This window comes from Clavispora lusitaniae, assembly GCF_014636115.1.
Source record: "Clavispora lusitaniae strain FDAARGOS_655 chromosome Unknown tig00000003_pilon, whole genome shotgun sequence".
Taxonomy (NCBI): Eukaryota; Fungi; Ascomycota; class Pichiomycetes; order Serinales; family Metschnikowiaceae; genus Clavispora; species Clavispora lusitaniae.
In genome coordinates, this window is record NW_027093975.1 from 1,337,842 (window position 1) to 1,364,399 (window position 26,558).

Below are 26,558 nucleotides of genomic sequence, written 5' to 3' on the forward strand. Positions count from 1 at the left end.
CGTCTCCCATGACATGATGATGAGATAATGATTATAGACCATCATTGTAGATGGTGATCTGTTGATAATGTTCTAATAGTTCAATGCATCCGTAGACTTAAATTAGTCATAGTCATATGATTCGCACCCAAAACCAGACTTTGGTAGGTATGGGATAGTACGAAGGTGCCAATGTGTTTTGAATTTGCATTAGTCTGGACTCCGATAATAACTATATTACGAAGCCTTTTCCGTGTCTATTTTCGTTGTCCGTTTTCCATTTCGTTGCATACTACAAAACCAACTATCAAGACCCAAAGTCGGTAGTGCAAAAAATGCGAAATTTTTCAAAGAGTTTTTTCTTTCTCCATACCCAAACATGAGTGCTACCATCAAGTTGGAGAAAACCGACAGACGTGATACTCTTGTCGAGATCGAGAAGAAGTATCAGAAGTTCTGGGATGAAAACAAGTTTTTCGAAGTGGACGCTCCTACTTTGGAAGAGGATCCCGAAGACGATCCAGATCAGTTGAGAGAGACGTTTCCAAAGCACTATATCACCATGGCCTACCCATATATGAACGGTGTCTTGCACGTGGGACACTCTTTCACCTTGTCCAAGGCCGAGTTTGCCACTGGTTTCGAGAGAATGAGAGGCAAGAGAGCTTTGTTCCCATTGGGTTTCCACTGTACCGGTATGCCCATCAAATCTGCCGCTGACAAGATCAAAAGAGAGGTGGAACAGTTTGGCGCTGACTTCTCTGGCGTTCCTGCTGAGGATGAGGAAGAAGAGGAACAAGTCAAGGAGGAAGTCAAGAAGGTTGACCCCACCAAGTTTGCCGCTAAGAAATCCAAGGCTGTAGCCAAGCAAGGGAGAGGAAAGTACCAGTTTGAAATCATGTTGCAATTGGGTCTTTCCAAAGAGGAGGTGGCAGCTTTTGCCGACCCACAGCACTGGCTCCAGTACTTCCCTCCTTTGGTCAAGAGAGATGTTTCTGCCTTTGGAGGAAGAGTCGACTGGAGAAGATCCATGGTCACGACTCCTGCCAACGCTTACTACGACGCTTTCGTCAGATGGCAAATCAACAGATTGAAGGACTGTGGGAAAATCAAGTTTGGTGAGCGTTACACTATTTACTCGGAAAAGGACGGCCAAGCTTGTTTGGACCACGACAGACTGAGTGGAGAAGGTGTCAACCCACAGGAATATGTGGGCATCAAGATTGAGGTGACTGAATTTGCCCCTGAAGCGCAAAAGATTTTTGCTGAAAACAACTTTGATCTTTCCAAGAACAAGGTGTACTTGGTTGCAGCCACTTTGAGACCAGAAACCATGTACGGTCAATCTTGCTGTTTCGTGTCGCCCAAGATCACTTACGGTGTTTTCAAAGCCGCTGAAGGTGTCTACTACATCACCACTAAGAGAGCATTCAAGAACATGTGCTACCAGAAATTGACTCCAACCAGAGGTGACCACACTGCTACCTTGACTATTGGTGGTGGTGCCATTGTCGGTTCCAAGATCCTTCCACCTTTGGCCTTGTTGAGCAACTTGCGTGTTCTTCCGATGGAGACCATCTTGGCCTCCAAGGGTACTGGTGTTGTCACCTGTGTTCCATCTGACTCGCCAGATGATTTTGTCACCACCAGAGACTTGGCCAACAAGCCAGACTACTACCACATTGAAAAGGATTGGGTCAACACAGAAATCATTCCTATTGTGCGTACTGAAAAGTATGGTGACAAGGCGGCCGAGTACTTGGTGAATGAATTGAAAATCCAATCTCCTAAGGACCAAGTCCAATTGGCAAAGGCCAAGGAGCTTGCTTACAAGGAAGGTTTCTACAATGCCACGATGTTGGTTGGAAAGTACAAGGGTGAAAAGGTTGAGGAAGCCAAGCCTAAGGTCAAGGCTGACATGATTGCTGCGGGACAAGCGTTTGTTTACAATGAGCCTGAATCGCTTGTTGTTTCTCGTTCTGGTGATGACTGTGTGGTCTCCTTGGAAGACCAGTGGTACATTGACTACGGAGAAGAATCGTGGAAGTCTCAGGCTTTGGAATGTCTTGCCAGCATGGAGACATACTCGAAGGAAACCAGAAATGGCTTCGAAGGTGTCTTGGAGTGGTTGAAAAACTGGGCGCTCACTAGAACTTATGGTTTGGGTACCAAATGTCCATGGGATGAGTCTCAATTGATTGAGTCCTTGTCGGACTCTACTGTGTACATGGCATACTACACTATTGCTAGATTCTTGCACTCGGACTACTACGGTAAGATCCCAGGCAAATTTGACATCAAGCCCGAACAAATGACAGACGAGGTGTTTGACTACATCTTCACTCGCCGTGAAGACGTCAAGTCGGACATTCCTTCCTCTCAATTGAAGGCTATGAGAAGAGAGTTCGAATATTTCTACCCATTGGACCTGAGAGTTTCCGGTAAGGACTTGGTTCCTAACCACTTGACCTTCTTTATTTACACGCATGTGGCTCTTTTCCCAAAGAAAATGTGGCCTAGAGGTGTCAGAGCTAACGGTCACTTGATGTTGAACAATGCCAAGATGTCGAAGTCTACTGGTAACTTTTTGACTTTGGAGCAATGTGTGGAGAAGTTTGGTGCTGATGCTTCGAGAGTGGCTTTGGCCGATGCGGGTGACACTATTGAAGATGCCAACTTCGACGAAGCTAACGCTAACGCTGCCATCTTGCGTTTGACTACCTTGAAAGAATGGTGTGAGGAAATCACCTCGTCTCAAGACAAATTGAGAACAGGAGAGTACAACTTCTTTGACCAAGCTTTCGAGAACGAGATGAACTTCTTGATTGAGCAGGCTTACGAACAGTACGAGCTCACCAACTACAAGAGTGCGCTTAAGTACGGTTTGTTCGACTTCCAATCGGCAAGAGACTACTACAGAGATTCTGTCGAGTCAATGCACAAGGATTTGGTTCAAAAGTACATCTTGAACCAGGCATTGTTGTTGGCCCCTATTGCTCCACACTTTTCTGAGTTCTTATACAAAGAAATCTGCGGCCAGACTGGTTCCGTGCAAACCGCTGCTTTCCCTAGAGCCTCGAAGCCCGTGTCTCAAGGTTTGTTGGACTCTCTTGAATACGTCAAGGAATTGGCTAGAGCTGTTCGTGAAGCTGAGGCTGTTGTCTTGAAATCCAAAAAGGGTAAGGCTGAGGTTGACCCAAGCAAGCCTGCACTGGTCACTTTGCTTGTGGCATCTTCTTTCCCCGAATGGCAAGATGAGTACATTGAGCTTGTGAGACAATTGTTTGAGGCCAACACTTTGAACGACAACAAGGTCATCAAAGAGAAGGTGGGTAAGGATATGAAGAGAGCCATGCCGTTCATCAACTTTTTGAAACAAAGATTGGCAAAGGAGAGCCCCAAGACCGTTTTCAACAGAAAATTGACCTTCGACGAGGGCGAACTTCTCAAACAGGTTGTTCCTAACCTCACCAAGTCCACTACCACAGTTAAGATTGCCGAAATCAAACTTATTTCGTTCCCACACGGAAGCAAGATTGGTACCGATATTCTTACCGGAGAGGAGGTGGAAATCACCGCCACTGGAAAGGTTGTTGAGGCTGCTGTTCCAGGTGAGCCAGGTATCATCATCAAGAACACTGAATAGACCTACATAATAAGTGATATATCCTGTAAAGTATGCTTAAGGATGTAGTGCTCCGTAGGCTGAATATCGATGAATGTAATTATGCCCGTGCCCTACATTATTAAGTTACGTTTACAAATAAATTTGAGTGTAAGTTACCAGAATCTTTATTGGTTTGCCAACACAGTAAAACGATGTGGGAATACTTGTAACAGATAAGTTACAGTTATTACATCATTCGTTAGCTTTCTCTAATCAATGCTTGACGACAGAGAAGAAAATGTCTAGGCAAGAGACGCTATTGTCTAGCAATTTGAATCCTAACTTTTTACTGGATCCATAAATTGTTTTATCTAAGATGCTCAACCTAGAATTGTCACTTCATGAACAAGTATGATTTTAATGCTTCTCTCTATTAAGCTATGGCAGATCTTGGTAATGCAGTGTACGTTAAACGATATTCTTTCATAAAGCAAATTCTCACTGAGTTCTCACTTATAACCCGTTTCTAACCCACAACTATGTATTCAGATTCAGGAATTCAATATCGTTGTTTCCGGATTTATGGCTCAAGTTTCGGTGAAGAGCGTTTCGTACTGAAGTTTTGAACTAGCATCTTTAACTAAAGCAAACCTAAAGTTCACTCTCCAGATTAATCTTGTGCATACTAGTATTAAGAAATAAATAATAAATAAATAAATAAACAAGGCAAGTGAATCAATCGTAAATGTTCGGCAGGTTTGCACCACATTCAGCACAGTCAGCATATTCTCGTATATTCTCTTACTCGTTCTGGGTGTAATTTTTGACATCTATCCATGCGAAATAGAGGTTCTGTACTATAAAAGTTGAATTTAAGCAACGTGTTCTCGATTTCCAATAACATCCAAGCGATACTTTGCTACCATACAATTTTACAAGACTAAGGTATTCAGATAAGGTGCATACGACGGAAAGTTTATGCAGTGACCAAGTCCATTTGTAATCCATTATGTCACCCACAAGTACGACCTATAAAAGTAATAGTCGTACACAAGAAACACACATATACTAAAATTTGATTATATATTTACACGGATGAACATATGGTGTACTTTTTTGTCTGCTTCCCTTTTTCCTCCATTCGGAGCCGCAGCTACATTTCGGCGCACTCAAGTTTCTCATGCATCTTGTCCCCATACCGACTAGTCTCATATTGCACCCGTACATCCCGCCCTTCCTTATACCACTAGGTTCCTACCGAAACCAAACATCTACATCTCCTGTTTCGGCCCAAAACACCACTTTCTTTTGTCGCCCCTTTTCTCTTCGCGCGGCTTTCTCTCTTATCGCTCTAGAGCCCGTGCCCGCTCTTTTTTTTATCGCGTGCTAAATCCCGTTTTTTTCGCCAACTTGCACAAAAACAGGCATCATGCCCAAATCTCCTTCCGAGTATCCGCTTTCGGGAGCAGCGCCCACTTTTGACACCAGACTAGTGGATCCTCAGGCGCGGCTCTTGGACGTGTGGCTGGGCTCTTTTTCTCCCTTCTCTTTGCCCTCGTTGGTGGCCTCGGGCGCCAAAGAGTCTCGAAAACGTTTCCGTGTTGATGCAAACGCGTGCGCTGAAGAGTCCATGGAGCTGCAAATGACTTTCAAAGACTGTGAGTCCGGTGACGACATGATGATGACAGATTCGGAATCTTCCGACGCCTTGACGCATCCGCCCAAGCGAAGATTGACATCGGTTGCACTGGGCCAATGCTTACTGCTGCTTCTGGCTCGCTTTCCTCCATCGCTGGCCCACTCCAACTGTTCGGTGCCTAATTCGGCCAACGTGGTTGCCACTCCGGCCGAAGGAGACCATCTTCAACCTTGTACTCCCAAAGCTTTGGATTCGCTTGAAGCAACTCCCGTATCAGATTTAGACGACCAGAGCGCACAGCAGCTTGTCCTCCCGCTGCCACTGGCTTCTCCCGTGCAGAGCTCGGGAGAAAAACCTTCAGTTTTTGAGGTTTTGGAAAATCTCACTCTGAATGTGCCGTCAACCCAGGGAGAGCTCATAGACTTGGTGCTCAGTCTTAACGATTTTGTGCTGGAGCAGAACCGCAACCACGTGGTTTTTGAAATGCTCAAGCTCGTGAGCAGACTGTCTCTTCTGTCCATTTGTGGCATTATCGAAAAGTGTTTACGTCGTGATTTGTTGACCAGCTTACCGGTGGAGATTCTGTTGAACATTCTCTCGCATTTGGATGCGCCTTCTGTCTTGGCTGTAGCGCAAGTTTGTCGTCTGTGGCTTCGGCTAGTCAATAATACCGCTTTATGGTGCAAAATGCTTCAGCGCGATAAGTTGGTTACTGATGAAGCCCAGATTCATCGCGAATTGGCAAACCCACAAAAACTAATTGAACAGTGGGCCACTCCAGGCCCTCTTCTCTCGGAGATAAACCCCGCACAAATTCTCTACAAAAAGAGGTCCATCATTTTCAAGCGGTGGATGGATCCAAAATACGAGCCATCTCGCATAAGCGTGGCGGGCCATGGCGCTAACATTGTCACATGTCTCCAACACGACGAGGAAAAAGTCATCACGGGCCTTGATGGCAAGCTGATAAACGTGCATAGTACTAAGACAGGAGAGCTTTTACGGCTTTTAAAAGGACACGATGGAGGCGTGTGGGCGCTCAAGTACTTCTCCAATACTTTGGTCAGTGGCTCGACAGACCGCGATGTTCGTGTCTGGAACATTCGAACTGGACGGTGCTCCCATGTTTTCCGTGGCCATACTTCTACTGTACGGTGCCTAGATATTTTGCATCCAGTGCAGATCGGTGTTAACGACAATGGTCAGCCTATCATGTATCCTGAACAGCCGCTTTTGGTGACAGGTTCGCGTGACCACAATTTGCACGTATGGAAGTTACCCCTTGATAATGAAGGTGAAGGGGCTGATGTTATTCGGGAAACCAAAATTTACGATGTGAAGGATCCATCAAACCCATACCTCGTCGCGTTGTTATTGGGTCATACGCAGTCTGTGCGTTCTGTCACCGGTTATGGCAACATTATAATCTCCGGCTCTTATGATACGACTGTGCGCGTGTGGGACTTAATGGATGGTGGTCGCTGCAAGCATATTCTTGAAGGACACAGCGATAAGATTTACTCTACAGCATTGAATTTCAAGAACAAACGGTGCTACTCGGGATCCATGGATCTGTCGATCAACGTATGGGATTTTGAAAAGGGAAAGCTTTTGTATTCATTGCAAGGCCACAGTTCGCTAGTGGGTCTTTTAGCACTCTCCGATGACTATCTAGTATCGGCGGCTGCAGACTCTACTTTAAGGGTATGGGATCCAAATACCGGTGAAACAGTCAGCAAATTAAAAGGTCACAATAGTGCCATCACATGCTTTCAACACGATAGCCTTCGAATTGTCAGTGGAAGTGAGCGCATGTTCAAACTTTGGGATATAAGGACAGGAAAGTTTGTTCGTGACCTCCTATCAGACATCACGGGCGGTATCTGGCAAGTTAGCTTCGATCCTGATAGATGCATCGCTGCTCTTCAAAAGAAGAAAAATGACACGGAAGAAACGTACATTGAAATTCTTGACTTTAGCACTCCGCTTAACTCTCTACCGCATGATAAATCAGGCAGTAGTCAAACCCCATTGATGTTAAAGTCATAAGGCTAATATGAGGTGCTGCTTCTTCGCAAATGAAGGATTTTTCTTCACTCTTCAGGATGAAGAGAGATACCCAGAGAAAAGTTACAGAGAACTCATCATTGTATGATATAGTAATGTACATCTTTACTCTATAAAATAAGTCTTTCTCAACTTTGAGAACCGTTCGAGCCCCTCATTCACATTAAAACTGTTTTTTCTTTTGCTCACAGGAGTAGAGTCGGGGTTGGGGTCAATCGCCATATCTTTATCCGTTTCATACTCGCCAATTGGTCCCACCAAGCGATCCAGACTGATTAGCATATCTTTAAAATACACATGAAATGGGATGGTTCCCATATTACTTGAATGCAAGCACCACAGTTTGTGGCCAAAGTTTTTAGTCTCTTCTTCATCATCCTCTTCTACACCTTCGAAATCTTTCGGAGTAACATTCTCAAGATGTGGCGGAAACTCGCAAGGTGACAAGACCTTTGATGACAACACATTGCCAGTGAAAGATTCTTGTGTGTTTTTGAGAAATACCCTCTGATTGCAATTGGAGCATATGAGTAGGAGAATACTCTCTTGGGCAAACTTCTGAGTGTTCAAATCCCAGCCCATTGCAGCAAGCCAATATATCCATGGAGGGCACGATGTGGCCAAAACCTGAGCGGAATTTTCCTTGTCTTCTTTATAGTAGCGAGACAATAGCCAAATGTTGGAAGCATTGACAAAGTGGCTCAAATCTTCCGCTTGAATCGGTGGAAGAATATTTTGCACCTCCGAAACGTGGTCAACAAGAGTCTGGCAATTTTTTGTGAGATGAAAGAGCGTCTCTAGATACTCACGGATCAAAGTTTCATCTGTGAAGCTAACATATGGTGTAAGATAATACACACTGTTGAGCGGAGTGTGGATTTTGTTCCAAGAACACGTGGATATGTGGCCTGTGCTTTGAACCTGCGTTATATATTCTCGAACCAAATTGTCATTCGCAAGTTGTACGTCATCAGAGTCAAATAGAAACGGAGCATATATCGGCAGAGGCACTTCGTTGTTGAAGCGCAATATGAGTTCTGCGTTGCAGCTAGAGCACCGAAGATGGTTCTTGGTGTTGTTATTGCGGGAAATGGACTCACAGGTCCAGCCATGTGAAGCACATAAAAGTTCGGTCAAATCGTTGGAGGCTGGAGAATATGGAATTTGCCAGTTCAACGCATTGAATGTTCGAAGCCGTTCAAGAAGATGCTGCCTTGAGTATGGATTAAAGACATTTGGCTTTGCATGACTACGCCCAGTGCTCAGTTCTCGAAGCAGCCTTTTAGATTTGTGATAGTTGTAGTGGTGTTTTGCCTTGACCAGACGGAAAAATTGGATATCTGGGTTGGAGTCGAATTTTGCTGGTGTGACGGGCGCAGAAAAGGAAACATTCGTGTTTGGAGGTTTTTCCCGACTTTCAGAGAATAAGGTAAGACAACGGCCTAGCACTTTCGGAGTGCCGGCCGTAACATCAGAAAAATCCATGGTGTTGAAGTGATGACACATTATGTCAATATATGTATGTGGTCACGTGACTTGGTATCAAAATAGCCACTAGATCAAGCATCGAAAGAGTTCTGTCTTCAGAATTGAAGGAGGATATAGGTAAAGAATTACGTTCATCTTCAGACACAGTTCTTCTCAAACACAGATATTACGAAAGTGGACTGTAGTGTAGAAATTGCAAATGTATATTTGCCAACATTACCACCTACGAAGCAGACAATGTGTATTGAAAGCTTTGAGCTGAATAATCATTGAATGTTTAATGATTGAGGAAACTAGCGGTATGGTTTTGGCCTGAATATTGGTTTGAAAGGGTCGTAGAGATAGGCATACTAAGATTTGTACATTTTGCGCAAATATGCGATCTTTTTCAAAATGCGTCAACCACAACTTAAATTTCAATGCATAAAATGACAAGCATTGGAAGGACCAACCACATGCAGAAAGAATCCATTCAACGGCTTAAGCATACAATTTCTTTTCTTTAACTATATCTTGGGATTCCCCGATTTAAAGATTCAACTTTAATACACTCAAAGAGTAGTTACTTAATGCTGACTGTAGTAATTATTGGAAGTTTATCGGGCACGGGAGGATAAACCAGGCGAACGTTCGAAGCTATGTATTATAAATTTCAAACCGTTTGACCTCCAATATCCAAATCTAGTTCAAGATTCTGGTCCGAAGACGTGAATTACTGAATTCCTTCTACCAAAGATTGCATTTGAGCTTATATGATTACGGACACAACCCACTAATATTAAACGAGAAGCCAAAGACCTCCATCGTCTGAGCTGAATGTCCCTGAAATATAGGACTGCTAACTTGCTCTATCATGAGATTACTATCTAGACGCAATCACTGGAGCTGGATGATAATTTAAAATTTCCGGTAGACTGTCTGGCGCATTTTTTCTTCATCATGAGCTCCATCAATGGTTACCGCAATTTATAGACTTCTATTGTGTTACAGCTATAGTCCACCGGTTTCAATCGTCCACTTACCAATTCAGCTTCATGGTTTTCGTTTCAAACTCAGCCTCCTAAAATTGGTTTGTTGCTACCACAGACTGATATTTAGCTGAGTAGCATTTTCGGCTACTTATCTTCTCTTGTTGGCTACGTCCAGTCGAATGCAGTCGTCGCGAATTTGCACCCATTCCATAATATCATCACTATAACTCTCCAATCAATCCGCAACACTGAAACAATGCAATCAGGCAATGAAGACGGTCATTGCAATAATTTGCTTCAACCGATCTTATCCCGGGTAAAAACCACATCGGCTGTCGGCACTAGGAGAATACAGTGTGTGCAGTCCATCATGGATCGCAATACTCCGCCTCACAAAGTACCCCAACATATAGCCGCACCATCTTATTTATCTAAGGTATATATTGCGAAGAACATACAAGCGTCTACACTTTTCATCTTTATTGAATTTTTTAGCGCTTGAGTGAATTTTCTATATCCTACCTGAACCTCTCTACTTGTGACTTTATTCCCATGACAGAAGCTCCCCCACCTTATTCAACAGGACCAAAGGCCCAAGTGGTCTCCCATCCTACAGAGGCGTCAATGTTGTCCGACGACCAATTGTGGTGTCTTCGTGGGTACGACATTGTGTACATTGTGGACGATAGCACGTCCATGTCGTGGACAGAAAAACGTTCGGGCATTGTTCCGTGGCCCCATGCTAGAGACGCATTGATGACGTTTTCAAGCATTTGTGAAGAATGGGACGAGGACGGACAAGACCTCTGGTTCCTCAATCGCGCTGAACCGTTGCTCCATGCAACCCCAAGACAAATTGAAGAAGCGTTCAATAGCAATTCTCCGCGGGGCGGAACAAATATGGGCCGCAAGTTGCTTCAGGTGATCAGTACTTACTTCAATGACTACACCCCCAGCTCCAAGCCTTTGAATATTGTCGCTATTACCGATGGTCAGTTCTCAGATGACGTCACGAGTACCATCAAGTGGATCGACAAGGAACTCGATAAACGGAACGCTTTGCCAAACCAAATTGGAATCCAATTTGTCCAGATCGGTGCCGATCCGCAGGCGGAAAAATGTCTTCGAATGTTGGATGACGACTTACAGCACATGGGCCTTTCGCGAGACTTGGTTGATACCGTCCCGTGGATTGCAGACAAGGCTGACGGGAAAAACTTTGACGGCAAATATCTTATCAAAGTTGTGTGCGGAGCGATCAACAAGCGTCTTGACAACGACAATGTTGGAAGGAAAACGAAACCTCCGGCGAAGAAGAGCAAGTTCCGTCGTCTTTTCGGCCGCATGGATTAGATTTTCATGTTAATGGTGTATGAGTATGTAAAACATAATAAACTTTGATAAAGATATAGGGCAGTTCAAGATATTCCTAAAAGTAGGCGAAGAGAGTTCTATCGGCGGACTAGGAATCATTTCTTGTCAGAACCAAATGCACAATTAGTATGTACTATAGAATTCAAATTACAATAATTGATCAAAGCGTTTACCAATGCGAAAATTGCATGTAAGTTTTCTCAGCAATTTGCAAGCTGGCTATGAAGATCTGGTACTACTATGAGCATTCAACGTTAAACAGTATTCACTAATTTTGATCTTATTTCTTCTCCTAGCTGTTGAGAGACATTTACATTACCTCAGAATTGAATCAACATCTCCAGCTGATTCAAGTTACGCACAATGATGTTCCAGTGTAATCTGATGCATTTTAAAGTACCGTAACTAGAAGTAAGATGGAGATTTCGCAGTCTTCAACTAAGTCTCATACAACGTCAAACTCTGACCTTTCCTGTCTTTGCTGGCCTGGATTATTCCAACAGTTTTATGCCTCTTGTCTTTCAAGCTTTTTTTCCCGCATAGTTGTGGCCAGCAGTTTCCGTACATCACAGTAGATCTTCACCACCTAACACCTGCATATCGCCGACAACGACGAAAAAGCTCAACTACTACTTCTCTTCATAATGCCCAAAAAACCCGTACTCGAAGAGGTCGACGATGACGATATCGATAACATGGACATGGACATTGCGCAGTTCGACCCGAACTTGAAAACGCCCATTGCGCCCATCCAAAAACCAGTCATTACTCGGTCGCAAGATTCAGAACCGTCAGTGTTCGATAACTTCCCAAAGCCAGCGCCCCAGCCGAAAAGGTCCGACATTGTCGACCCAAGCAAGTTCAGCGCCCAGGAAAGAGAAGAAATCCGCCGCTTCCAGGTCATCTATCCATGCTACTTTGATGTGAACAGATCTCACAAAGAAGGAAGAAGAGTCAGCACCCAGGATGCTGTGCGTAACCCTTTGGCCAAAACGATTTCCGACGCGTGCCGCCAGCTCAGAATTCCGGTTCTTCTTGAATTGGATAAGTCGCATCCGCAAGATTACGGCAACCCAGGCCGTGTTCGTGTATTGGTGAAAGAAAATGGAGTTGCAGGCAACAGCAGGTTTCCAAATAAGCGGGCGTTGTTGCTTGAAATCTCCAAGTACTTGAAAGAGCACCCTACAACTTTGGCCAGTGTGGGACGGCTGAGCGGCATTCCATACCCTCCAGAGTTTGAAACGTATGAGCCAGAAGAGTTGCCTCAGCTCAAGAACAAGAGAATGAACACCATTGTGCCAATCCACTCGAACTTGACGTTGAAACATCCTATGACAAAGCTGATTTACGACCCTCTTCCAGAAACACCAGAAGCCCCCAAGCTTCCCAAGGCACCTAAACAGCAGAAGAAGATTATGAAGATTCGTGGGTAATGTACATTAATATACGAGGCACAAGACCACTGTAAAAAAGTATATGTAAAAACTGATGAATAGTCTACGCTGTCTGTTAAATTTCCTCATTAGACAAAGTTTGGGTGCTGTCTGACTTCCCGTGACCTTATATACTTAATGTACAGAATGACTTGCACTCATGGCATAAATTACAGCAGAGGGGAGTACTTTGTTCTGTACTCGTTGATGGCCGCCAAGTTTTCTGGCGTCAATTTCTCCTTCAAGTGATTGACGATATCTGTAAGCGAAACAATCGAGAACACAGGAATGCCGTATCTGGCACTGACTGCTTGAGTTGCAGACTTGTTGGAGTCTGCAGTAGTTTCCTGTCTGTCCAAGGCAATGACACAGCCCACCACAGTACCCTTTTCAGCGGAAATAATTTCAAAGGCTTCGTTGATGGCTGTTCCTGCGGTCATAACATCGTCTATAATCAAAATCTTCTTTCCTTCCAAAGCACAGCCCACAATGGAGCCGCCTTCGCCGTGGTCTTTCTTCTCCTTTCTGTTGAATGAGTAGCCAAGGTCGCCGTAGTTCTCTGGATCCAACTCAGCCAACTTGGCCACGGTGACAGCAGCCAAAGGAATGCCTTTGTAAGCTGGACCGAAAAGAATATCAAACTTGATTCCAGATTCGATGATCGCTTGAGCGTAAGCAGCAGCCAAAGTGGCCAACAGTTTTCCTGTGTTGAACAAGCCCATGTTGAAAAAATATGGCGATTGACGTCCGGACTTCAAAGTGAAGCTGCCGAACTTCAAGGCCTGACATTCCAAAGCGTGGTCCAAAAATACTTTCTGCGAGGCTTGCATGGTCTGTCCTTGTTATCTAAACCAAATCGTCTGACTTGCTTCAGTTAAGAAGGAAAGAGATCAAGAAAAGCGGAGGATTTTTTTTCTTACTACTATAAGAGATGCGCACGTGATCCCCACCCTCCACCACCAGGGATGGATGAAACAGCAGAGTTTAGAGATGCAGACGCCTGAAACAGAGACAGTCAGCCAAAAAAGAGGTCTCCTTCCACCATTTATGAAAGAGAAGTTGTTCTTCGACCAGTTCAATACACCATGTTTATCATCACCTGCATACGCCCATACAAATCATCACCATCCCAACTCCATCTTCATGTCAAGTCACGAAAAGAAAGACTTTGACCAGATCATTAACACATTAGAAGATAATTTCCGGCATGATTTAGCGGTGCATCTTTATCTGACGTTTCTTTCTCACAGAGTGAACCCAGGTTTTCCAGGAGCAAAATGGGCATCGTGGCCCGTGGCCGAAACCGAATTGCCTGATTTGATGGGCCAAAATGAGTATGAGGATCTGGTAGAGGCCGGACTCTTTGAAGATGAAACCGAAGAGGCAATGTTACCAGTTCACGATGTTCAACCGATTTCGCTCAAGAAGGAAGTGCAATTGTTTTCTAAGAACCGGGTTTCTGTCGAGAGCAGATCGTCGAGAAAAACAAAGCCAAAGACACTTCTTTTCAACGAATTGCATGCCTTGATTCAGCAGAAAATACATAGAAAGGTGCAACTGCAATTGAAAGATGGAGTGGAGCTTTCTCTAGATGACGACAACGAACTCACACGACAAATGGCCCTGAAATTGGCCAATCGACTACACGGAGTCTTAGAAAAGATCTCGCGACTCCAATATTCGGGAGCACAAAGAAATTGGCAAGATGTGCTACTAGCGAGTGTTTTAATGAGGGAACATGGAGAAGCTATCAATATAGAGACACAGCGAAAAGCATACTCGAAAGCAAAACGTATCTTCCGAGACATTAAGTTCAACTACGAGTATTCCTTAGACCACTATGACATCCCTACTGAAGAGAACAATACTGTTCCCTTCGACGTCAATCACCATTTGGAAGCATTGAATGAGCAAGAGAAAAGTGATGGGAAAAAACGTCGTACAATTACACCTCCAACGCAAGCATTAGCCAATATGGCGAAACAAGAAGAGCACAAGGAAAGTATCTTCAACAAGCTATGTACTGATGCAGAAAACGCACTGCATCTTTCATGGAATCAAGACGAACGTATAGGGGAATTCAAGGCAGGACTGGATTTATGGGCCAGCGAACGTGCACACGCTATCGATGCGTCTACGTTAGATAAATGGGATTATATGGGGAAGACATGAGACGGCATAGGATTACATAGAGAAGACATGAATGTGCACATTAAACGATATGAAAAAACCTGACTAAAGAAGCAATCACTTCCGCTTCTCGAAAGTGGAAGTGATTTCAGTGTTGAAGATAACGTCCCAGAAACGACTGGTGACACCAAAGCCCAACTCGTAATTTTTGTAGTGATGCTCCAAATGGTACGTCTTCAAGTCATGGAAGTACTTGGGCAATCTTGTGTGGTGCAAGACGTAGTGTGTCACATCGTACATGATGTAGCCCAAAGTTCCACCGGCAAACGCAGAGCAAGCGATGTAGTAAGGAAGAACGGCGAAAACCAATCTGTAGAAGGGGTAAGCCAACACGACAAACAAGGTTGGAGGCATCACCAATCTGTATTTGTCCATGGGCAAGTAGTGGTGCACGCCGTGCAAAAGAAAGTGGATGGTGAAGAAGATCCGGTGGTTAGGCAAGTAGCCGTCCAAGTGGAACAAGAACCTGTGCATGCAATACTCAATAAGCGTCCACACAAACAAGCCAAGCGCCCAGAAACTCAAGGCGGTGATTTTGCTTTGGCCAGAAAACCCAATCGAAAAAATGTAGAGGTTCACAGGAAGCCACACGACAGGAACGACCCACCACGGAGTCAAAGAAACGGGCTCCAAGAAATTGCCAAACAACGGCGCAGAGCCCTTGCCGTAGTGGCGCGGGCGATGCACCTGGTCCAAGTAGAAGTCCTTGTCGAAGGTACTCGTGAGCATTTGGGGAAGCAACGGCTTGTTCAAGTCCAAGAACTTGTGCTTCTTGTTGTCGTCGGAAAAGTCTGTTTGGATCGACAACTTTTCCAATGCAGGCAACTCGTCATGGAACTCGTACAAGTCCACTTGTTCCTCTGCCTCTTTGGTGAGCTTGACCTCCACCGGAGTCTTGTTTCTGTTGTTCAAAAGATCTCTTTCCTCTTCCGGAGTGGCCAAGTATCCGACCAACATGTCGTCTTCAAGCATCTCGTACGCGCTTTCGGAGTGTTCGTGGGTCTCTGCGTCGCCCATGATCTCTGTGATGTCCTTGCCGGCGTACTCCAAAATCAAATCATCTCCGCCCGGATGCTCATCGAGAAATTTCGTGACATTGTACACTTTTCTGTTGTACAACGTGACCCAGCAGTCTTGCGCCGTGTTGTGTTTGGCGAGATCCGCCTGGGACAAAAGAGGCAACGTTTTGGACATGGTGGCTCGAAATCAGAAAAAAAATCCGTAGCCAGGAAAAAAGGAGACTCTAGGGCAAAATATACTCTGGCACCACTTCCAACAAAAACACGGCAGACATCGCGCGCCATTATCCGCATGGCACATTTTGGTCACGTGTGTGTTTTCCGGGCCCATGAGGCGATATTCCATTAGGGGAAACTGGGGAGATTCCCCTGTGAGTTTAGGCAATTTTTACTGGTTCTTGGCAGTATCTACATCTAATCTTTATTGTTTTTAGTGTGTTTGGAAACTGTGGTGGACTGTCCCCTGTTATGGCCTGTGACTTTATGTCCAAAGATAATGCGAGGCTTAGACGAGAAACGCGACCGTTTTTCTGTTTGGCATTATATGCTGACATGCGCATTTCTGCTTGGGCTGGTTGGCTGATGGTATGCATTTTGTATACGCTTTTAGTGTTTACTTTTTATTTCTGGCCGCAGCCTATTGTGATGGCAGCATCCATTGTAGTAAGATACTAGGTTCGTGTCGTTCGTTATCGACATGTCGAACTGCTCATGCATCGTTGGCCGAACTGCAGACTTGGGTGACTGTTCCGTACGGCATCATTCGAGTCTTAGTAAACTCCTGTTATACGAACTATTTTGATTCTGCTCTAATGTAGTGAGAGTGAAAAGCAGAAATTGGACATCTGGCTTCGTGATCGCGGTCGCCAACAACTTATACGCTGATGTGGTTTTCTTGCACATCCAAATCAAGCTTTATGGTATCAAAGGCGCCCTCATCAAGATCGTCGTCCATTTCAAACTCCGTGTCAGGATCTTCTGCGGTCAGCTTTCCCATGTCTGCCTCAGGTTGATCTAGTGCCTGTTCCTCCAGCGACATTTGCTGCTCCAAATGCAATGTGTGATCCACCAAATTCAAGTAGGCATACATGAAATTAGAAAGAAGCACCTGCTCTCTCAAAGACCGTTTGGGGTTAGCAAGCTTGAGGTGTGACAACCGATAGATGGCTCGTTCCACATGCACGGGAAATCTGTGGTCGATCATTACCAACGTTGATTGCGATGGCGGAGGAAGAGGGAACCCAAATGCTGAGTCTGTAAATTGGATAGGCTGGTTAGGTCTCGATGTTCTTCTAATGACTTTCTTTAGTTTCTCCTGCACTTCTTGAGTAGTCTGTGGCTTGAATTCCTCGTCATCCTCTTCCTCTTCTTTAACATTGGCCTTCGTCCCCAAATCTTCTGTTTTTGGGCTTTTGTCTTCTACGGTTTCCTCTGTGTGCACCAGTTCATCTTTAGCGTCCTGGTGCTGCTTCTTTTTGAAAGTGCTTCGGAATAATGCCTTGACCTTTTCATCCGTACTTTTCACGTCGCCTGACTTATCTGCAATGTTTCTTGAACCATTTTGTTCTTTTTCCTCTATAACCAGTGCAGTTTTTGATTCCGAAGATAATTTGGCATCATTGTTCTTTTTGCTTTTATCTGACACTTTTCTAGGAAGTGATGCTCCCGTGGGTGTCGTATCTTTATCTGTCAAAGGTCCAGATTCCTTTATTTCACGGAGAGGGGCACTTTGATGAACCTTTTCCGAAGAGAAAGAATTGCTGCGTTTCTTCTTGAAAAGTTTAGAAATAACATTCTCTTTCCCATGGTCGTTTTTACCCTTCTTTGACAAGGAGATTTCAGGTGAAGAAATGGCTCTTGAAGGAAGTTTTAATGCTACTTCAGGACTTTGTGCACTAGACGTACTGACTGAGCGCTCTTTAGACCATAACCAACCTTTCTTCTTCTTTTCGTGCTTTTCAGAGCTATCATGCTTGGTGAGTGAACCGAAACTCTTCTTCTTCCGGATTTTACTTTCTTCTTGCTTCTTTTCTGCGACGGGTGCACCAACTTCTTTCAAGGATTGCAAAGATGGCTTAGTATTGGAAGCAGTCAGCTCTCTGGAGAGCATTTCTGTGGATGGAGAATATTCCTTAGCGCGTATGTTAGCCTTTGTGTTATCTGTATTGATGCTCAGAGCCTCCAACTCAGACGTTGGTTCAAAAGAAGGAATTGGCTTCTGAGATGATTGTTCAGTAGATGTTTTCCCCTTTGGTTTAGTAGATGCGGTCTTCTCGAAGCTCTCCTGGACAACAGCATTCTGTTGTGTAGCAGTTCGATCAGACAACTCTTTGTCGATCTCCTGTCTTTGCTGCGCTTTCTCTTCAGACACCGCCAAAGGTTTGGTCTCATTCTGGGGATACTGAGATATATTCGGTATTGGTTCTTGCGCACGTCTGTCTCTGGAAAGCTGTTCCGCGGGACTAGTTTTCGAGTACTTCCTTCTCGGAGGATCGTTTTTCTGTTTCACTTCGGTTCCAACATCCGGGCTTTGCGACTTTGATTCTTTCAGACTTGCAAATTTCATTGCATCCTGGTTTTCGAACTTTGGTAGCAGTTTCTCGTCTGCATTGTGATTAGAAAAATCTTCGGACGCAGTATGAAACAGAGTAGTCAGTTTCATGTCAAATTGTGGCCCTGAGCGCTCCACATCAAGTTCATGAAGAATGTCTCTTTCTATACCTAGAGAATCTTCATAGCTGACATCGTGGGAGGAAAGATCAAAGCTGAAATCGGCTTGGGGCTCGGACACTTCTCTTGGTTCTTCTGTCTTCAAGGGTACAGGCTCAGGCTCTGCTTTGGACAAGCTTTCTTTGAACTCGTTGATTTCATTCCGCAACAAATCTAAGTTTTGGTTGAGCTCGCGTGTCTTATCACGTTTGTCCTTGACATGAGTATGCGCCGGTGTTTTATGACGAGACGAACGAGTCTGTCTAGGAACTGCCTGGTTGGGGTAACCATATGAGTTTGTCAGATGACCTGAATGGGTTGGGTATCCAGAAGAACTGGCAAAGCCGGAGGCCGAAGGATAGCTAGAAGTAAAGGAACCTGCAGAAATAGTGTTGGGAGAATAACCAGGAGAGTGTGGACCAAAGCCAGACTGGGAAGATGGGGCGACAGAGCCAGCTTGTGGAGCAGAGCCGGGGTGTGGCACGGGGCCAGGTTGTGACACGGGTCCAGGTTGCGCAATGGGACCAGAGTTTGTAGTAGAGCGGGGCTGGACAGACTGTGCATGATGCCCAGGATGAGAATGGCCCGAAGGGTAGGGATAAGGATAACCAGGTCCTGAATGCTGTGAAGGAAGATGCAGATTGCGGCGAGACGAACGAGAGTTGTTTGTGCCAGCATGTTGGTGCTTCTGTTGCTGGATGTGCTTTTGTTGGTGCTGTACCTGAAGTTGTTGTTGTTGTTGTGGCTGTGTAGAATGAGCGTGGTTTCTTGCGTGGTGACCAGAATGCGACAGGTTAGGACGAGGCGAATGGTGAGACTGGAGAAGTTCGTGAGAGGGAGACCTTCCGCCATGCGAAAAGGTCCTGTAAGAGTGTTGCGTGGATTGTCCATGAGTAGGGGTATTTATGTGAGACTGCGGGGAAGCAGCATGGTTCAGAATAGGACTCTGGGGGTTTTGACCATGGAAAGACTCTGTGGATTTTGACTTTGCAGAAATAGTTTTCCCACTGCCGTGACTTGTCACCCTCGCGGAATCCCGCGGCTTGTAGCTAAATAGAAGCTGGGAGCTGCGTGGATTGATGCTTTGCAAGCTGGACCGTTGTGTGGATTGCGAAGGAACAAGCGTGTTACGCAATTCTGCCAAGTTCTCTGCTTTACGGCTTTGAAGTTGCGATCCCAGTGCCGCCGAGGCTTTCCGATTTTGAAGCGGTGACCCCGGCGCTGGAGACTTGCGGTAGTCAAGGCGGCGGCTGCGCTTCAACGAAAAGTCGCCCTGCCGATGGGCGTCGCCCAAATCGAGAATCTCGGCCAGCCCTGGAGGCGATCCCAACTCGCCAAAAGCCTGTTTCTCGGCATCAGTGTACCCCAAAGAAGAGGTGGAGAGCGAGCGAGCTAAAGTCACGGCGTCATTGGCATCCATTCCTGCGAGACGCAGGAGCTCTTCTAATTCTGACGAGAGAACTTGGAGCAGCGGATTGGAAAGCCGTTTCAGATCGCGTGGCCGAGCGTCAGACGGCACGGACAGCTCTTGTGAAAGCGAAGAGCGTCGGCCTGACTTGGACCGCGAAAGCTTGCGCTCCAACAATTGGCCAAGCGTATTGTGAACATGGCTCTGAAACACTTGCGGGTTGATTTCTGGGTGTGCGTTGGCAGGGACCCAGATGTCTGACAGATCGATGGGTGCGTCGGGCGACGGCGGCGTTTCTGGGCCGTCTGTGTGTGGCGATGACAGATTGGGCGACAAGTGGGCATTGTCCATTGGAGACACTGTTTCTGTGCCCTTGTCAAGCAACTCGTTCGTGTTTGTGTTTGTGACGAAAGTTGGTTCTGGACTTCTAGCATTGTCAAATGAGGTGTCGGCGGCCTTGTCGGACGACATGTCGGTGGCAGCGTCTGCACTTTTGTCCGTAAAGACACTCGTGTCTGTGGTGTCTGAGTTCTTGAGACTGGGCGCTCGGCCAAACCGATCCAGGTACTCCAGATCGGGAAACACAGCATCGGCGTCATTGTTCAACAAGTGGCCGAAAGAGAGCCGCTTGAGCGCAGCGACAACCTGTTTTTCCAGCTCGATTTCTTTCGCCGCAGACTCATAGCTCTCTGGCGACTTTCGCCGATGCGGGGACGGCGAGTTCAGGCCTGACATGACATAAGGAGCGACGAAGGGTTATCTATGCGATTGTGGTGGGATTGTTGACGGATTCACCTGACTCGAGAGGGAATTTGCGTTTGTATTCTTGGTCTATGGTTTTGAGGGAATGCTTCTTCGTACTGTTTGGCTGCGAGTGTGGTTTTGGAGTGGAGAATGGGATGTGCTCACGTGCCGCTATCTGACTTTTCTGCTTGTCAAAGACTTGTTGTGGTGATGCCGCTGTTTAAGCGTGTCCTTTTGCGGTGGAGAACAAAGATAGAGATCTGAAGTACAGCGAAAAGGTTAGCGTACTGCACAGGGCCCAGCGACTGTTAGTGTTGAGGATTATGTGCTGGACAGCGTGACTTTGGCAGGTGAGACGAACGGTTTTGAGCGTCTTTTGGTTCGAGGCTGGTGCTACGGGTGGGCCTTTTTACGTTTCTTTTTCCAGGCTTTTTTGCTTTGTTTGGCACTTAGGGGTAGCTTTGGCTCATGTTAGACAAGTTAGCGCGCTAATTTCAGACATTGGGCACAGTAGATTGACGGAAAAACAATGATCCCCTTTGCTCGCTCAGTTGAGGATTTTGTTCTTGCCATTGGAACACTTCACGTTGAGGGTGGTCCATTGGACACTTTTTTTTTCTTTCTTGTCTACTGTGGCTCTTGTATTTGTTTTCGTCAAAATTCCTCTTTACAATAATGTGCATTGATCCGCGCAAAAATAAATATGTACGTCAGCCTTGCGATGAAATATGTGGAACCTGACTAATTGAGGACATTGGTAAGTGATGTACAAACTTGCAAAGTAATCACCCAAACAAAAAAAAAAAAAAAAAAAAAAAAACGTAATCACCCTTAATCAGCACATAATGGCCACTTGATCCTATGATAGGATGTACAGTTGTCCATCCATATACGCGAGAGGTTTTCCACAAAACGCGATTCTGAGAATTCAATAATTCTTCGTGTTATTTCTTGGGAATGCAATGCTTATTTATTTGGCCATATATAGTTGTCCAGTAGCGTTCCTTTGGCACACAACGTCATGAGGCCATTGTAATTTCACATAATTTCGGCGAGTTTGGCCTCTTCTCGATTGGCAGTGCTAAAGAATGTCCTTCGTACCAACAAACTAAGATCTGATGGCTGAATGACGATCCACTGTGCCTTTCAATCCAAAGAGGACAGAACTTCCAACTGTGCATTAAAGAAGCTTGTAGAAAGACACCGCCCCCGCCACTAGAGATGCACAGTAAACAATAAAGAGCCGTGGATGCTTGTGACGCAACTCAAACGAAGGGAAGCTGCCCAAATTGGCTGCCGCATGCATTGCCACCGCACACCATAGATTGCACTGAGTTGACAAGTAGACGTGATTGGCCAAGATTCCGAAAAGGGTGGTGTAAATGAACTGAAATGCTACTTGTGCCAGGGCGTCAGTTAAAGGCACACCATCACGAAGGAGTTGGATCCCATGATGTAAGTGGGCCACGCCGAAAAGACTCGGAGCCCATATCGTGATTCTGTGAGCATCTGCTATAGGTAGAAGGACACTGACGACTGCAGCTCGATAGACCAATTCTTCGGTGATGGGCCCAAACACATGGTCTCGAAAGCCCCACACGGAGAGATACAGATTGGCAAGATCGGAGGCCAAATGTGGTTTTGACAAAGCGTACTGAGCCAAAGGACCAATGTACAATAGTGCCATTTTTAACGTCGTTTTAGCAATGTTGGCCGAATCCACAAGAACACTCCCAGAGAGAGAGAAACCAGGAACAAGGCCTAGTTGTCGAATGGCCAGAATGTAGCTCGGATAGAGACCAAGAAGGGCCCAGTTGACCCAAGGAACAAACAACACGGTGAAGACACATAGGAGTGAAATGCGCCAAAGCCGGAAGCGAACGAGCTCGGGCGCATTGCGGTCAAGGCAAGCAAGACGGGGCGGCACATGGACTCTGATTGCAAGCACATACAGTGTAGCCACGGCCAAACAGGACAAAAGCGCATAAAAGTTCATGAGGACATACGATGGAGATGACACAGAAATGAACGAGGAAATAGCAATGGATGAAGGAGCTCGGATGAGATGCCAAGGGAACTGATAAGGTTAGGTAAGGTGTATAGTGAAGCTTAGGTTATGTTTTGTCTATATGCGGCTGGGCTTGTTTGTAGTTTCAGTTTGCGAATTGCAGTAGTCGCACCAAAAAGTGTAGAAACTCAATACGACGAGTAACACGATCTGTAATTTCAAAAAAAAAGCTGATCTCAAGAACTACTATAGTAGGCTATAATTGCTTTTTTTTTTTTTTTTTTTGACATGGGCACAACGTATAGCGGGAATACTGGTACAGACCTGTACGAAAAACGATAAGGACTTAGATCCACAGGAATAGACTAATCAAGTGAGAACATAGAGCTTCGCGGATTTCGGTTTATGTACTACAGATTCTAGACTAGGCTAGTTCAAGCAACGAAGTGAAATTGCCATGCCACACTTTTCTACGTAAGGGCATATTCACGTCTAATTTGTTTCATTGATACAATCGATCAGGTAGTAGCATTATCTGTTCTTGAGATCCTGATGCATGTGCTTCACGTCCAAAATTCAATGATTGGCTACCATCATAAAGTTCATCTAAGCCACAAGCAATAGATAAATAAACAGTGGGACAATTTGAATAAGTACAACAGATAATTAGAATCAAGCTCCTTCGAAGACCAAATCAAAAGATCTGGGAATTAATCAGGTTTAGCTACGCTTGGTTTCTTGCTTGGAACAAACATTAGCAGATGGAAAATCTAGACTCGACTGCGACTAGAAAGAACTTTGATAATCCATTATATCATGGCCGCTCCGACTCTAATATCAACACTTCTGCAAATAATGCACCTTTGAGCTCCAGCTTTGCCTCAAGGTGGACGATAAGACAAGAATAAACAGTGAAAGACACTCCACTCGAGAAATATACTAGCACCTCCCAGTGTTACCAGAATTTCTTACCAAATTTCTTACCAAGTTTCTTACCAAATTTCTTACCAAATTTCTTACCAAATTTCTTACCAAATTTCTTACCAAATTTCTTACCAAATTTCTTACCAAATTTCTTACCAAATTTCTTACGAATTCTCTTACCTTTTTTCTTTACTGCATTTTCTTCAGCTTCATTTCGTGTGGGTGCAAAAGATACGGCGTTCTTGCGATGACTAACGCGACATCCCGATAACAGAGGTGCAACCCCACGCATGGAACACCCAATGGCGCGCGCCTTATTCTGACTCATCAGATAAAGCCAGTCTTTCTGCAGGCCGATAGGCCATTTTTCAACTTTTCCGCTTTTCCATCACCAACCATGTTGTTTCGAAGAGGCCTCTCATGTTCGGCCGTGCTAGCCCGCGGCCAGAACTTGACGGAAAAGATTGTTCAAAAGTACGCCGTCGGGCTCCCGCTGGGAAAGAAGGTGTTTTCCGGAGACTATGTGTCTATCCAGCCTGCTCATTGCATGTCTCACGACAACTCGTGGCCTGTGGCGTCTAAATTCATGGGCTTGGGTGCCGACAAAGTGCACGATAACAGACAGATTGTGTGCACGTTGGACCACGACGTCCAGAACCGGTCCGAGCAGAACTTGACCAAGTATGCCAACATCCAGAAGTTTGCCGAGCGCCAGGGCATCGACTTCTATCCGGCCGGCAGAGGCATTGGCCACCAGATCATGATTGAGGAGGGCTACGCGTTTCCCTTGAGCTTGTGCGTGGCTTCAGACTCGCACTCGAACACTTACGGTGGTGTTGGTGCTTTGGGAACTCCGATTGTTCGTACAGACGCGGCTGCAATCTGGGCCACGGGCCAAACGTGGTGGCAGATCCCGCCTGTGGCCAAGGTCGAGCTTGTGGGCTCTTTGCGCCCTGGTGTCACGGGAAAAGATGTGATTGTTGCTCTCTGTGGAGTTTTCAACCACGATGAAGTGTTGAACCACGCAATTGAATTCGTGGGCGACGGCGTTCTGTCTTTGCCTGTGGACTACCGTTTGACCATCGCCAACATGACCACGGAATGGGGTGCGTTATCTGGTCTTTTTCCTGTCGATGATGTGTTGGTGGACTTTTATCACCAACGTCTCCAGAAGTTGCCTCAGCCACACCCACGCGTGAACAAGGAGACTGTATCGCAATTGGAGAAGAACCGTGAGCAGTCCGACACCGATGCTGTGTACGCCAAACATTTGCGCATAGACTTGGCCTCGCTTTCGCCCTGTGTTTCCGGACCTAATTCTGTTAAGGTTTCTGCGCCGCTTTACGAGTTGGCACAGCAACAGATCCCCATCAATAAGGCATACTTGGTTTCGTGCACCAACTCGCGCTTGAGCGATATCCAGGCCGCCGCCGATATTATTCGTGGCCGCAAGGTTGCCCCAGGTGTGGAATTTTATGTTGCCGCTGCATCGGCCAACGTCCAAAGCGACGCCGAAGCTACTGGCGCCTGGGAAGACATTTTGGCTGCTGGGGCCGTGCCGCTTCCTGCGGGCTGTGGTCCCTGTATTGGATTGGGAACTGGTTTATTGAAAGATGGCGAGGTGGGAATTTCGGCCACCAACAGAAACTTCAAGGGCCGCATGGGCTCTAAGGATGCTTTGGCATACTTGGCGTCGCCCGAAGTTGTTGCCGCTTCTGCTGTTTTGGGCCGCATTGGCGGACCCGAGGAATTGGACGGAGCTCCAGTTCCTGCGCCAGGCGAAATTGTCAAGTCGATCGAGATCGCCAAGCCGGCCGAGTCTGGCGATGCAAGCGCTTCTGTGGATGTTTTGGACGAGTTTCCAAAGTCCATCGAGGGCGAATTGATCTTGTGTGATGCAGACAACATCAACACTGACGGAATCTACCCTGGAAAATACACCTACCAAGACGACATTTCCAAGGAAAAGATGGCCGAGGTGTGTATGGAAAACTACGACTCTGAGTTCAAGAACAAGACTAAGGCCAGCGACATTATCGTTTCCGGCTACAACTTCGGCACAGGCTCTTCTCGTGAACAAGCAGCCACTGCTATCTTGGCCCGTGGAATGAAATTGGTCGTTGCGGGTTCTTTTGGAAACATCTTCTCCAGAAACTGCATCAACAACGCTTTGTTGACGTTGGAAATCCCAGCGTTGATCAACCAGTTGCGTGAAAAGTATAGCGGATCCAACGAATTGACCATCAGAACCGGGTGGTTTTTGAAGTGGGACGTCACCAAGGCACTTGTGACAATTACAGACTCAGAGGGAAACGTAATTTTGGAGCAAAAGGTTGGTGAACTTGGCACAAACTTGCAAGATATCATAGTCAAGGGGGGACTAGAAGGCTGGGTTAAGGCACAGCTTGCCAAGGCATAGTACATAGATTGAGCGAAGACATGCATTGAGTTCGGCTCACAAATACAAGAATTATGTGTTTGGCTGTAGCATTTGGAGAATTACCATTGCAACAATGACAACCTTTACTAGAATGACTATTTTAGACCGTGCAAGAGCAAAATCACAGAACGGTATCTCAAAAATGAAGTTATTATCGAACACAGCCCAAAACTGGCTTGCGTATATTACACATTGCTTTTTTTTTTTTGATAATGAATTGTGTGATTTCTGAACCTCCTCCAAAAACTCTGGTGTGATGTTTTGTCTCTTTAAATACACAAATCTTTTCTTCATCTTTCTGTTCAGTCATTGTCACAAAGGACGACATATTTCACTTCGACCCCGGTTTTACTTCTATTGCAATAGATTGGTTTCATTATACATTTTTAAGGGCTAACACTTCTGACCTGACTCTTTCATAAACCGTTTAACTACTTAAATAATACTTCGAAAGATATCTTTGGCCTTTGGAGGAGAGATCAAACCCATTCGCCGACATTTTATAAAATGCATTTATAAAGATCACACGGAACTTTTTTCCTGATTAACAATCAACAG

At 45.6% G+C, this 26,558-nt stretch overlaps 11 protein-coding genes across 11 annotated transcripts; 6 read left to right on the forward strand and 5 right to left on the reverse strand. All coding sequences in view use genetic code 12, as the record gives it.

Moving 5' to 3' along the window:
• Window positions 1–358: 358 nt before the first annotated feature.
• On the forward strand, window positions 359–3,625 carry CDC60 (leucine--tRNA ligase; the record flags this gene model as incomplete). Its single annotated transcript, XM_002619461.2, has 1 exon — window positions 359–3,625. One exon carries the CDS (start codon window positions 359–361, stop codon window positions 3,623–3,625), a length of 3,267 nt encoding a protein of 1,088 aa, XP_002619507.2.
• A 1,390-nt stretch (window positions 3,626–5,015) lies between these two features.
• Window positions 5,016–7,274, forward strand: CDC4 (SCF ubiquitin ligase complex subunit; the record flags this gene model as incomplete). The annotated part of the gene is made up of 1 exon (XM_002619462.2): window positions 5,016–7,274. The coding sequence occupies one exon, from the start codon at window positions 5,016–5,018 to the stop codon at window positions 7,272–7,274; it is 2,259 nt and encodes a 752-aa protein (XP_002619508.2).
• A 123-nt stretch (window positions 7,275–7,397) lies between these two features.
• Window positions 7,398–8,798, reverse strand: FOB63_000624 (uncharacterized protein; the record flags this gene model as incomplete). The annotated part of the gene is made up of 1 exon (XM_002619463.2): window positions 7,398–8,798. The coding sequence occupies one exon, from the start codon at window positions 8,796–8,798 to the stop codon at window positions 7,398–7,400; it is 1,401 nt and encodes a 466-aa protein (XP_002619509.2).
• A 1,505-nt stretch (window positions 8,799–10,303) lies between these two features.
• On the forward strand, window positions 10,304–11,104 carry FOB63_000625 (uncharacterized protein; the record flags this gene model as incomplete). Its single annotated transcript, XM_002619464.2, has 1 exon — window positions 10,304–11,104. The coding sequence occupies one exon, from the start codon at window positions 10,304–10,306 to the stop codon at window positions 11,102–11,104; it is 801 nt and encodes a 266-aa protein (XP_002619510.2).
• Window positions 11,105–11,769: 665 nt separating this feature from the next.
• On the forward strand, window positions 11,770–12,558 carry SEC65 (RNA-binding signal recognition particle subunit; the record flags this gene model as incomplete). Its single annotated transcript, XM_002619465.2, has 1 exon — window positions 11,770–12,558. One exon carries the CDS (start codon window positions 11,770–11,772, stop codon window positions 12,556–12,558), a length of 789 nt encoding a protein of 262 aa, XP_002619511.2.
• Window positions 12,559–12,728: 170 nt separating this feature from the next.
• URA5 (orotate phosphoribosyltransferase) lies at window positions 12,729–13,388 on the reverse strand (the record flags this gene model as incomplete). Its single annotated transcript, XM_002619466.2, has 1 exon — window positions 12,729–13,388. One exon carries the CDS (start codon window positions 13,386–13,388, stop codon window positions 12,729–12,731), a length of 660 nt encoding a protein of 219 aa, XP_002619512.2.
• A 217-nt stretch (window positions 13,389–13,605) lies between these two features.
• FOB63_000628 (uncharacterized protein) lies at window positions 13,606–14,730 on the forward strand (the record flags this gene model as incomplete). Its single annotated transcript, XM_002619467.2, has 1 exon — window positions 13,606–14,730. The coding sequence occupies one exon, from the start codon at window positions 13,606–13,608 to the stop codon at window positions 14,728–14,730; it is 1,125 nt and encodes a 374-aa protein (XP_002619513.2).
• Window positions 14,731–14,805: 75 nt separating this feature from the next.
• Window positions 14,806–15,942, reverse strand: SCS7 (fatty acid alpha-hydroxylase; the record flags this gene model as incomplete). The annotated part of the gene is made up of 1 exon (XM_002619468.2): window positions 14,806–15,942. The coding sequence occupies one exon, from the start codon at window positions 15,940–15,942 to the stop codon at window positions 14,806–14,808; it is 1,137 nt and encodes a 378-aa protein (XP_002619514.2).
• Window positions 15,943–16,641: 699 nt separating this feature from the next.
• ZDS1 (Zds1p) lies at window positions 16,642–20,619 on the reverse strand (the record flags this gene model as incomplete). Its single annotated transcript, XM_002619469.2, has 1 exon — window positions 16,642–20,619. The coding sequence occupies one exon, from the start codon at window positions 20,617–20,619 to the stop codon at window positions 16,642–16,644; it is 3,978 nt and encodes a 1,325-aa protein (XP_002619515.2).
• A 1,189-nt stretch (window positions 20,620–21,808) lies between these two features.
• Window positions 21,809–22,624, reverse strand: RCE1 (CAAX prenyl protease; the record flags this gene model as incomplete). Its single annotated transcript, XM_002619470.2, has 1 exon — window positions 21,809–22,624. One exon carries the CDS (start codon window positions 22,622–22,624, stop codon window positions 21,809–21,811), a length of 816 nt encoding a protein of 271 aa, XP_002619516.2.
• Window positions 22,625–23,957: 1,333 nt separating this feature from the next.
• On the forward strand, window positions 23,958–25,979 carry LYS4 (homoaconitate hydratase; the record flags this gene model as incomplete). Its single annotated transcript, XM_002619471.2, has 1 exon — window positions 23,958–25,979. One exon carries the CDS (start codon window positions 23,958–23,960, stop codon window positions 25,977–25,979), a length of 2,022 nt encoding a protein of 673 aa, XP_002619517.2.
• Window positions 25,980–26,558: the final 579 nt, after the last annotated feature.